This window comes from Poecilia latipinna, unplaced genomic scaffold (assembly GCF_001443285.1).
Source record: "Poecilia latipinna isolate Pla-1442-1.1 unplaced genomic scaffold, P_latipinna-1.0 Scaffold18, whole genome shotgun sequence".
In the NCBI taxonomy this organism is placed as follows: Eukaryota; Metazoa; Chordata; class Actinopteri; order Cyprinodontiformes; family Poeciliidae; genus Poecilia; species Poecilia latipinna.
In genome coordinates, this window is record NW_015112634.1 from 621,986 (window position 1) to 634,953 (window position 12,968).

The following is a 12,968-nucleotide window of genomic DNA, read 5'->3' on the forward strand; positions in this document are numbered from 1 at the left end:
TAAAGACTTCCGGCTCAAATTCAAAGAAGAGATGGTTTTAGAATGTATTGGTTCAGGATTGATGAGTGTTGATGTGTTTTTATTTGTAAAACATTTTGAAAGCTAAGAGTAATTATCCTTCCACTTACTTAAGCTGTACTACTTTGTGATGCTCTATCAGTTTAACTGGTAATCATGCTTTTGAATGACACTCTAAGGCTTCAGTGTGTTTAGTTTAACCTACACAATTTTAAACTAATTGACTTTAATGCATCTCCAGTATACATTTTATCCCTGTTCATTTTCCTAAATAAATTATTTTCCTATTCTTATTTTAGCTATGTCTTAAAAACAAATTTTCTTTATCTTTTTAAGGATGAATTTTCTCTAAAACTATTTTCAACAATTTCCCCAGACTTTGGATGCAACACAGAGGTTCTTATTTCCATTGCTCTGTGTGGAAACGTCACCTTTGCCCTCCAAACAAAATGGAAAAAAAAGTCTTGAAAAAGCAATATTAAAAAGTATACTCATTTGTTCTTATCTGTCCTTTAATCTTCAGCACCCGGTGATCATATTTATGTTTTTATTTCAACCTTTCTTGTCACGCTCTGTTAGAAATGAATGTTGCTGCCTACAAAGCAGTCACATTTGTCACTGCCTACAAGTGATCCGCGAGCAAACAGCAAGTCAGTCAGTGTAACCCATTAGAATGAAAAATGTTTCCTTGACTGGAAAACCGCACCTGAGGCTCCACGTCAATCGTCATTACATAGCTCAAAAGCTCAAAATGCATAACTGTGAAAAAGCTTTTAGGAATACATGTTGTCAGTTTTGACTTTCATCATGCACACACAGAAACAGTGGACACAGCAACCACAACACAAGCTGCAGCAATAAACAATATGTGAACACTGTTTATCCAAGAGGAAGAGTCTGTCTGATAGGGCATTTTCATATTTATTCTTTATGGCATCAAAGACAGAAATAAATACAGCACTGGACTCCCTTTGATTTGTCCTTCTATGTGGTCAGTGTAATCTGGCCTTCAGGAAACGGAGGATAATCTTTGTTTCTTGTAGAAGCTATTTTCCACAAGATTTTCCACACTGGTAGTACTTAGTGTTAGAGTTATTCCTTTACTAAGTCCTCTTCATTGCTCTCTTTTGCAGGTTTATGCAGATGATGTGCTGACAAAAGAGGAGCAGATTGACCTGCTGGTCGAAGCTAAGAAAAAATGTGAAGATAACATCAAGTCAAGGGGTAAGATACCCGGTGAGTAGAGTCTGGCTCTTTGATTTTGGGTTTCTGATCCTTCAGTGAGTATCTTCATTTTATCAAACCTCTATATGCTTTTGGGTTCAGACCCATTTTTCTACATTTAAATATCTCCTGATGCTAATATTTTCCTATCCAAAAATGAAATGCAAAGCGTTGCTCTTTTCTTATGTTGCTGTAGAAGCCATTATGAATACGCTACATAGGCACTGTTAGCTGTGCTGTTGCACTTTATGACAATATGTTCATTTGTATGTATAGTTACAAGACTGATGATTATCTGCAATTACTAAGAATTATAATTTCATGTCATTCATCTCCATGCCAACTCCAGAGCAGGAAAAATCTCATGTAATGTTCCGTATTACAACAAATTTGAAGAAGCTTCCGACAGAAGGAACTCTATCATGAAGAGGACGCTCAGGATTGTTCATAATTTTCTTGATTTATGTAAAATCCTTTGTTGCCTCTTCATCTGAAGAGGCTCAACAGTAGTCCCCAGAACCAGCAGCCTTCTTTAATTCAGCTTAAATTCAATTCAAAAATACATCATTGATCTGGATAGAGCACTGACTCTCTTTCTGGGAGAAGTGAAACAAGTGACAGGCTTTTGTGCGAACCTAAACTCTTTTCAACAGCCACCTTGGCATTTTTCAATTTTTTGGCTGACAAATATTTTTGGAATAAGTTAAACAACATTTTCCAATATGTACCAATATCCAAATCCAAAAGTCATCTTAGAACTTGCCCAGCAGTTATATGGTTTATAAATGATATCCCTTTGTTTGCATTTCCCCCCCTCTGCCTTTCCTGAAACTGAAATTGAAGTCAATCCTGTAGTGTATTTGTGCTTATGGCCATCCAGAGAAGAACATTTTCCACCATGCTGCATCGGTGGTTGCTGCATTATTATCATCTGATTGTTCAGCAAAGACTAAGGGTTTTACAACCAAGTCATTTGTAATACTATATTTGAAACCTCAGAATAATGAGGTCGGCATTAAATTCTTTGACCCTCAAAACGATATTCTTTGTAAATGAAACGTATAATTAAAAACATACCATTCCCAAAAAAAAAAAAAAAAAAAAAAGCTATTGTTGACTCTCCCCTGTGGTCACATTCCTTCCGGGGTATTACCCAACATTTCATGGTTTTCATAAAAGCCCATGAATCTTATATTAGATTTAAAAAGTCATGCTTACACTGAGAACTTTAGCAACTGAACAGCATCTTTTGTTTAGTCAAGAATCCTCCACACTTTTTGAGCTGATGTGTATATATAGTCTTAAAACCAATAAATCTTGTATTAGTTACATAAACTTGGAAAAAAAATAAAAATAAAGTTAACCTCAAATCCATTTCTAACCTATATAATAAAGTGTATATAAACTGTATTGGTAGTCTTGTGTTTTAATAGACAGTTTATCATTTATTATTTTATCTGTTGGTTTTGATGTTTTTTTTTTCTTTTAGAAAAAATGACACTTCTTTCTAAAAAAATAATGTAGTGATGTAATGAAATTGATGTAAAATGTTCATTAATTTTGAACATTACTTTCAAAATTGATGAAAGTAATGTTTACTCTTAATTATTATGAGATTTTACCCACTTCTGATCCCAGTGGAGCCAGTAGACATATAACATTCAGCATTAAAATTTACCAATATTTTAGACAAAGTTGGAACATGGCATAAAAAATAAAAGAAATATGTGACAATGCATCAATTTTCAAAATTGTCAAGAAAATAAAAAGAGAGAAAAAAAACTTAGTGGCTTCACATTGGTTGCTTAGCTGCAGTCAATTATCTATATTTTTTGTAGTAGACTATGACTAGTGTATGAAAGTTAACTTAAGTTATTTGACGTGAAGTGTATGTTGAATGTTTAAACATCATATTCATCATAAACTGCTAATATGATAAACTGTTTTGCACTGACCTTTACTAGTAAAGCCAAAAGTTGTGGAGAGCTTGTTCCAAGTGTTCAAAGATGCACACATAGTCTGTCAAATGTAAACATTCTTTGATCAATCTGTTTATCATATGAACGCCAATGTTCTTAATCTATTTTGGCATTTCAAGTGATGTTTGTCTGTTATCAGCCTCCAGCATATACCATTTTAAAAACAAGCTTCCGGGTACCATTACATTTTGTACAATCTTGACAAAGATTGCATATGTCAGTTTATTTAACCAGTCAGGTACAGATAAATTTTTAGTTTTCTTCTAAAGAATTTGCAAGAGAATACCTGCGTGCTAAACAGAGACCTGCATTAAAAAATGCAAAAAAAAAAAAAACAAAAAACAAAAGGGTAAAGTTGTTTTAAATCTGTCTGGTGTCTTTCTGCAAGAAGTTTGCATATGTGGCGTCTCTCTGAGTATTTACTGCCTGAATCACAAGGCTAAATTTTAAAATTGTCTGCAATTGACTGATTGCAGGAGCAACACATTCCACTTAAACCGATTTCACTCACCAACATTCAGATATCGGATGGGAATTCTCGCAAAACCTCTTGAGGTCAAACATAAATTCAGAGTTAACAAACATGACTGACAGGAAAGAAGCAATGGTGATAGTTTGTGACATAAAGAGAAAAAATAGAAAGAGGCTATACTGTCTGTTGTGCGATAGTAATTACTTATTTTCTGTGTTTCTGTCACCTCGCTTTCTCATTGCTTACACATCACATTCAACAGGCTGCATTCTTGTTTGTCGATAGGGGGACACTCCACACACTGCAATATTGGGCCAGGACAATCAAGCATGTCGGATTTCCCCAATTTTAGATCGGAGTCGTCCCAATGTCCCTCAGAGCGGATCAGATCACTCTTAGCACACAGCAGGAATATGTTGAGATATTCCAACAGATAATCATCTAAGATTATTTTAAGAGCCATTCTGACAATTAGGACATTTTTAAGATTGTTGGAAATCTTGCTGTGTGAGCCAGGCATAAGCTTGTTCCCAGTCCAAGGACCTGCATGTTATTAGTTCAATTTATCTCTCAAAATTTCCAAAGGGGAATTTTAAGAGATTGGATTGTGTGTGTCTGTGTGTGTGTGAATGGTCCAGGATGTACCCTCCTCTTACCCTCTGACTGAGGGACATAGGCACCAGCTCCTCTGTAAAGCTTCAAGCATAAGCTGGTAGACCATGGTTGGCTAGATGGATTATTTTTACATACCAGGCTTGGCGTACCATCGCTCTCTAAATAGATGTGTTTATTAGAGTACAAAAGAAAATCTAGTTTAAAAGACATATAAGTGCAATCCATTATACTACTTAGTGTCGTAGGTGAAGCAGTTTACTGCACAGCAATGACTCCTGGCTGGTAGATTATATCAAAGCTTTAACCAAATCCCCTTTGTCGGGAAAAAATAGTTATGAATCAAATCTGACCATAACAGAAGAAAAATGCTTAAACTCTAAATGAACCAGATTTTAATCCATACTGACGTGACAGCATCACACAGCAGTTTCTGCAGATTTGTCGATTGCACATCAATGATGCAAATCTTCTGTTCCATAAAGTCCTGAAAGTGCTTTATTGGATTGAGCTACGTGACAAGATATCCTGCTGGAGGCAGACAATATAGGATGCGGACACTGTGGTCATAAAGAGAGCAACATGGTCAGCAGCAGTACTCTGGCAGGCTGCAGCATTTGAACAATGCTCAATTTGTTCTAAGCAGCAAAAAGTGTTCAAAGTAAAAATTACACCACATGCTATTAAACCATTACCAACAGCCTGAACCGTAGATACGAAGCAGAATATTTTAATGAAGTTTACATCAAATTCTTGCTATCTGAAATGTACAGTTAAAATGGACATTTCTGTAACATTAGGAATGTTTGTTGGACCTGTGTGAGCTGTGTACTCTTAGTTTCCTGCTCGTACCCGAGTATGAGCTTTTGCTTTAGGTTTTGACATGTTGGGCTTTTATGTTGTGTACCTCGGTTGTTATAACTGGTTATCTGAGCTGCTGTGGTGTTTTTATCATCTCCAACCTGCATGCTCATTCTTCTCTGACTTCTGACACCAACAAAGCATTTTTGCCCCCATTTTTTCCTTCCTGAACCATTTTCTGTAAACCTGTGAGTTGCATGTGAAAATCCCAGATCAGCCCTTGGATGATGCCATTTGACAGGCATCTCGGTAACAGCCTTTGAGCTCTAGTTTTCGACTTCCAATAACATGGCATATTTTAAAGAAAATTGGAAATAATTGTTAGTGGCATGGGTTGTGGTGGAAGAAACAAAAGCAGGCAGAAAGAAGGTTCAGCACTAAATAAATGGACAGGGAACCTATAGTGTCTGCTATAAATTAGAATAGGTGTTCTGATTAGGCTTTTTTGGGGTCATATTAAACATATATTTTAAAAATAACCTTTTAGAAACTATTATTACATTTAGATGACACTGCTGTGTTATAAACAGTTTATTTAGGTGGCCGATATAATCTTCTAAACTTCTAGGAAATTAGATATCATGTTTCCATTAACTCAAAGCCTAAAAGCATAATTAATAGAAAGGAAGGTTTGAGTATGATTAATACACATAACACACATAAAGCATAAAACATTATACACTCCTTTCACATAGTGAAATAAGTAAACGTTGCAGTAATATCCTGACAGAAGCTCTGTTTAATGCTGGAGGCTCTGGTTTCAGGGTACATCAGAGCATCGGTATACGAGAGCTGACCCTGCATACACAATGACTCTGTGCTACACTGTTTGTGATTCATCTGGCATGTATGCTTTCTGACCTCTTTTGGAAGGTTGAACATGTCAGTTTAAAAACAAAACAACTGAAGAAATTAGACTAAGCATGTTTCCTTAATGACCAGAAAAACATTTCTCTGACGAGCTTGTGTCATATGCCTGGATAAACACAAACTACATGCTTGCTTAAAGTACGTGATTGGATTTTTTATTTTTTTTATTTTGTTTTGTTTTTCTCCCAAGATAATGGCTCTGACTTTGCTTCATTTGATTTTAAAAGCCACATCTGGCATTTTCTAGTTATTTAAAATGGAAGGCAGGAAAAAAAACTTCTGCTCTAATTTTATAGTACAAAGTTATGTAGACTTGTAAGATCTTCTGATAAATTCCTGTAAAAACATTGCTTTTGCTTTCTGATGACCTGGCTAAGTCCTAGCACTCGACATTTGGAAATTATTTCCTCTCTTGAACCTCAGGGTTCTCTACCAGATCACTGGGAAACGTGAGGGCTATGCTCGTCATCCAAAGGTTTTTCCCTATGAGCAGAGATCTCTAAAAATGTTCTTGGGTTCTGCACATTTATGTACCAAGGTCATTGCCTCCATCGCATCTATTAGTACTTTTCCAATCCACTTTAAGGATTTCTTAATATCAGCCAGTTCTTTAATCTGTTGGTGGTACAAGAAGTGCAGAGGCTTATTTAGTCATGGTTCTTTGTGGCCCTTCTGCTCCCTGTGGCTTTCACATAGGATGCATCTGCCTGGATTTTTCATCTTTAATCCCTGATAGAGATTATCTCTAGTTTCCGATATTTCAAATGATGTTTATTGCCTTGCAAAAGGGTTTTATACTGTTAGAAATTTTTCACATATGACCACAAACTTAAATGTATTTTATTGGCATTGTATAGAATTACAGACGTGAAATGAGACGGAAAGAAAACAGCACATGGCTTTTAAAATGTTCCAGCTATGAAAATCCAAAACCTGTGGCATACAGCTGTGGTCAAAATCTTTTGCATTCATACCTCTACATAAAATTGAGTACAACCAATTGCCTTCCAGTCATCTAATTATTCCACTTGTGTAATCTGTTCTGTATGTAAATCCAGCTGTTTTATGAAGACCTGAAAGATTTGTTACAGAATGTCTCACGCAAACTGGTTAAAGTGGTTCCACTTCTAATAGGACAACCTCAAACACACAACCTAAGCAACAGTGGATGAAAGGGTATCCATGTGGGTTTGATGGTAGTTGTTTAATTAGAATAAATGAATAAGTAAATACAAATTGTTCAGTACCATGTTTATTTTCATTTCTTATCACTGTTTTGTTTTAATTTTTTCACATGAAATTCCGGTTTGTGGATGCAATGTGAAAATAACTGAAGAGGTTTACAGAGTAGGAGTGCTTTCACAAAGCGCTGCATATTATATATACATTTGACCTTTTTCTTCATTTTTCTGCAATGGTTTGATAGAGTTTCATTTGATTTGGATTCTTTAAATAGACAAAAGTCATCATTACATTGCTGAGACAATGTTTTCCTTGAGGGGGAGCACTGAGGTTTGCCTGGAGAGGACAGTGGAGGGATGTGGGATCAAATCCCCAGACCTTGCCAGTGTGAAAATAGCTCAGCCCTGAAGCTTGTGGTTTTGGGTGTAGAACAACACCGGGGATCATTATAAAAAACCGTATGTATGAGGAGAAAATGCAAAATGTGTTTTGACATCTGCAGCTTGGAATCAAATGGGTGAGGGGGGGGGGGGGAAAGAAAACTTTCTAAAACCCCCAGTGACATCACTAATACCCAAACTCCTTCGTAGTCACGTTTATATTTAAATCGTGGTCAAGAAATTTACGGGAAATTGCACACTTGTGTGTGTGTGTTTTTTTGGAGTTTAATTTAAGCCTGTAAGTAGGTGGTCTTTATGGTAATAACATCTATGGCAAAAGGAAAGCAGCTTTTCTACTTTTACTTCCAGGATGTGTGGTCAGAGTGATTTTTGAAACTAAACTATGTTTTTTTCCCACCAAAGATCTACAGGAATCAGTCAGCTCCACAAAGTCTGCCCTTTAATTTCATGCTCTCAGTGACAAACGAATAAAATGCAAGTCGCTGTAGCGTCACATGGTTCTTTGCAACTCACTCAAGGAATGAGAAAATAATGGATCTGCTGCAAAGACGGGATCATTTAAGTTTTATGTACAGCTACTTATTAGTGGTCAGAGTGGTCAGATGTTTTCAATAAGACAACATAAATGCCAAGCCTTGAGAGGGAATTTTGCCATGATTTTGTGGAGAAAAGAATGCTACTCCCACTATTACATCCTGGGATCAACAGGCTTTCTATTTATCAGACTATCTCTCAATAGCTGGATAAATGGATAGACCTAGAAGTAACCTATGTCACACAGTAATTTAATTTATCCATAATAGTCCACTTAGAGTGCTATTATGCAGCCAGTTTTGCAGAAAAAAGTTTATAAATGAGATCCATGCTGAAATCATTTCTATACAATAGAAAACTTGTTTGATTCTCAAAACAATAAAGCACTCATGGAAACTTGGCACAACTGATAAACCCTTAACAAACACACTCGATTCAATTGGCACCTTGTTGTCAACATACTGGGAACACGTTGATTATGTTGCAACAAATGGGAAGTAGTGTGAGAGTGTGTGTTTCATTGAATGACCCCTACTTTCCTTTGACTCGACAAAAAAAAAAAAAGTCTTATTTACTGTCAGACGCACCGCAAATTACACGGTTGCTTCTAATTTACATAAACACACAAGTCGAGCAACTGGCCTACATTTTAAAATGAAAACACAACCCTTAAAAAAAACGAACAGAGCTGCTGCTCTTCTGTATGTTAGTTGAGATTTGTTACAATACTGTCATCATAAGAGAGCAGAGCTTTGTGGTCTTTTTTTTTGTTTTGTTTTTTTAAAGTCAATGTTGTTTTTGTCCTCAGATGGCTTTTGTTCACCAGAGTGGGATGGCATTGTGTGCTGGCCTGAAGGACATCCTGGAGACCTTGTGTTCACATTGTGTCCAGACTACATTCATGACTTCAATCACAAAGGTAGGACTTGGTCTGCAGAGTTGTGACTTTTTTCATTCTATAGGAAACCCTTTTCTTAATTTACATGTAAATTGGACCTTTCATATATTGAACTTGGTCTCCATTTACTAATTCAGTCTAATTAGCTCCTCATTATTCATTGGGGATTCTGGATTTAAATTTGCGCTGTCTCTGATTTTACGTTTATGAGAATTAATGTGAACAAATTCAAGGTTTTTTGGAGTCTTTAAGTCTTTTTTACCAGATTCATGAGCTCATTTTAAGCCAGCAGGATACCAAATTAAATGTAAGTGATTTAAAATTGGCATGCCTCTTTCAGAATGCTTTTTTCTCATTAAAAAAAGGCATTTTTGCCCTTTACAAAAATAACTGAAAATGACATTTTCATAGTTCATTTATAGTACTTGAATTTTTCAATATTGGTACATTTTATATAAGATATCTATATGTCTAACAATGTTAGAAAAACCTACAGGCAATCATAATGCCCTTTTTTCACATGACTGTACATAATTTTCTGCAGGTTTTATTTTATGTATCCACTATCCTAAACACAAATAATAATACAAAACGCTTGCTTGTAAAACATGCTGCACTTTGTGATTTTTAGAATAGTGTACTGATGTTTCACATATTTCTCCTGTGAGACTTGGTTGATTATGCAGCTTGAATCTATAATTAAAACCTAATGTTTTTTGTTGTTTTTTTCTTATCCTTCTGGTATGTAGGACTGGCATACCGTCGCTGTGACAGCAATGGAACGTGGAAGCTCGTCTCAGTCAACAAAACATGGGCCAATTATAGTGAATGTTCTAAATTCCTCCATATTAACGACTATATCCATGAAAAGGTGGGACCCCTCTCTTTTCTGCTTACATGTCCAAGTTGCACAGCATCCCTAGTTTTAATTATGAGCACCAGCCATGCACCAGCAGGCCAAACTGTCATACTCAAGACATTACAGCCATTCTCAGTTACACAACGAAAACATGTAATTAGAATTCCTGTGAAATGAGTAAAACATTACAGTATGCCTTTTCATTAATGTGCAGTGTTAATAAACTATTATGTTATGAGCTTAATGTCTGGAGATAATAAGAGGGTGGCAGTGTGGTTACTCTTTGAAAATGCATCTAATTAGCTAAATTCCTGCTTAAATATGCAGCATTGTCTTTATTCTTTGTTTTTATATGATATGATATACGACTTGAACTGCTCAAATAGAAGTTGGTGTTGAAACTTTATATCTCCTCTCTTTACACCAGTTTTGAGGTTTGGGAGAGAGAGAGAGATGGCATCAGAGAGAGAACAGTCTTTAGGCTAAAAAAGTCTTACTGATGTTTACCCCAAATGATTGGTAAGACCACATGGCTGCAGCTCATTCTATGTGTCCTGAAGGTGTTTGATGGAGTTTCTGTCAGGGCTCTGCACAGGCTTGGTCAAAGTCCTGTTCACACTTTTGTTAATACTGACATTTTCTGAGCCATTTGCACCTTTCGTCCGCACTCAAAAGATTTGGCTTCTTTCAATCGCAGTTTATTTTGCACATAACTGAATACACAGGGATCTTTAAAAACAAATTTCGTTTTGGTTTGCAACTTTTATTTATTTAGGTCTCATTGAGATTAAAAATAACTTATTCTAGGGGTTCCCTGGTTAAAAACAGCACCAATATAGAAGCCAAGTTTGCACATGATCGCATTTCCTTTCGATGCTAGAAATCACAACCACAACGGAACAGGATTTTATATAGGTTTATTCCTCTTCTGTATCACTTTCTCCTGCCTGTGTTTCCAATAAGCTACAAATGTAACCTGAACAAGTTAATGCCTGAGAGGAAAGGTTATCAGTATCAGAAAAACACAAGCTACAATTACAATTTTTGGGAGTCATTAGCCTAGCACTGCTTTAGACATGCTGTTAATCTTTTAAATTTTGATGTAGCTAATGTTAATATGTATGACATCATTTTAATTGGAATCCCGTGTAGATGACTGTTTAAATGACAAAAACTGTCAGCTTAATATAGTATGAAAAGCTGGGGAGCTAGATCTGAAAGTCCTGTGGCTCTTACTTTGGCCATGGAGATATTGGCTAAATCTTTAAAATTCTACCTGTATTATTGTTATTGTTATGTCATTACTAATCATCTTCCAATGCAGCTAGATAAGAGTATTATCAGAGTAAGTCCACAGATGTAGTTTTGTCCATGTTGAACTGTTTTTTCCCCGAATGAAAATTTGAGACCTCATGTGCTGTTGACATTTTTTTTTTTAGCTTTTTCTATCTTAATGGTTGGAGTAAAAACCAATAATTACACAATTAGGGCCAATGTTGAGATAATGTTTAACACTAGCTGCTGAAATGACTATTTTTAATGCATCATAAAATTATATTGTAGTCCTCATGTAATGAGGACATGGAGCAATAAATATGAAATAGCATATATTTGGCACAATAAAACTCTCAAAAAAAAAGAGAACAACACATTTTTCCATTAGTCTCATTTTTCCCACTTTGATGCTATTGTATCTTTATTGAAGATGCATTGAGCATTAGTTGCGTTTCTATTCATGACTCATTTGAAGTACAACCTTCAAACCTTTAAATCAAAGGCACTTTTCAAATAGCATTAAGCTGTCCTAAACGTTGATTCTCACTCCTTTTTGCTTTGAAACAGCGCTGTACAGCTGTCCCCTTAATGTCTTCAGGAGTTGACTTTTTCCCCAAGGAGCACTTCCAGTAGTTAATCAGAAATAAATATGCACAGAGTGAAGCATGCACAGAAAAAGCTGCCATACCGCAGACCCTCGCCACAACTGAGAGACACGTTTTTCCTGGCTCGAGATCCTGACGCTAAATGATAACAGCAGCACAGCTTTCAAGAGGTTCATTGGCTTCTGAGCATATTGACGTAGAGAGGTTTTGGTAGAGGATCAGTTTACCAGCTCCTACCTACCAAGCAACTGCTGCATGATCAAGCTGTTAAATTGTGTTGCTGTCTTTCACATTTCAAAACTTGACATTTTTCTTTGACCGGGTAGAAGTAAATTGATTGAGGTTTTAAGAACAAACTTTGATTACAGTGATACAAATGCTTGTTATACAAAATGTATTAATTAAATTTGACTGTGGTTCTCAAACTGTGATAAATACAAGTGTGGAACTCATGTTCTTTTTTTATTATATTTTCGTAGGAAAAATGTATGTAGCACCCCACTACTCTGTCTGCTATTAACTGGGATGAGAACTTAAACTCACTGGTGGAGTGGCTATTTGGGTTTGTTAAGTTCTGGTAGATACCACGCAGGTTTACCTATGTTGAGTAAATCCTTACTCGTCCAGTTGCCATACACTCATTTAAAGTAACACAATTAACTCCAGACAACCAGTTAACTGAATAGTTTCTTTTAATAAGAACTTGGAAAAATAAACCTTTTTTTTTTTACTTTTTTTTTGACTTTTTTTTTTTTGACAAAACTTTTCTTTTGAATTGTTGTTTCAATATAACCAGAATTCAACTTTTGTCACTAACATAACTCCATACATTTGCCGGAATTTACAGTTTTAAGCACAATATCGCACATGGGCCCATACTCTCACTCACACACACACTGTCCGGTACCGGTTAAAGTTTTCGTTGCAGGCCTGATGAAGCTCGGGTGCGATGTCGCTACGACAATCCTCTTCTCCCCATTTTAGGAATAAAACTGACTCAGACCTGCTCGCTCAGCCGACGTCCTCTCCGTCAAGGTTGCTTTGCGAGTCCAATTTCTGTTAGAACTCCGCCACACGAGTTACAGGACTCCGCCTCAATCATGCTAAAACATGTTGACACGTTCCTCTAGCCACCTCGGATCAGCCGCAGTTCTCCTCCGCAGTTCTTCACTACAAAA

General features: G+C 36.2%; 1 protein-coding gene across 2 annotated transcripts in view; it reads left to right on the forward strand.

Annotated features, from left to right (window-relative positions):
• Positions 1–12,968, forward strand: part of pth1r (parathyroid hormone 1 receptor) — a 68,022-nt gene that overhangs the window by 36,626 nt on the left and 18,428 nt on the right. Inside the window, exons 2-4 of one of the 2 annotated variants that reach the window (XM_015034644.1) lie at positions 1,152–1,242; positions 8,962–9,072; positions 9,801–9,922. In XM_015034644.1, coding sequence (XP_014890130.1) covers positions 1,152–1,242; positions 8,962–9,072; positions 9,801–9,922 — 324 coding nt within the window. Of the gene's footprint in view, positions 1–1,151; positions 1,255–8,961; positions 9,073–9,800; positions 9,923–12,968 lie in introns of both variants that reach the window. The other variant, XM_015034635.1, reaches the window with a different exon arrangement.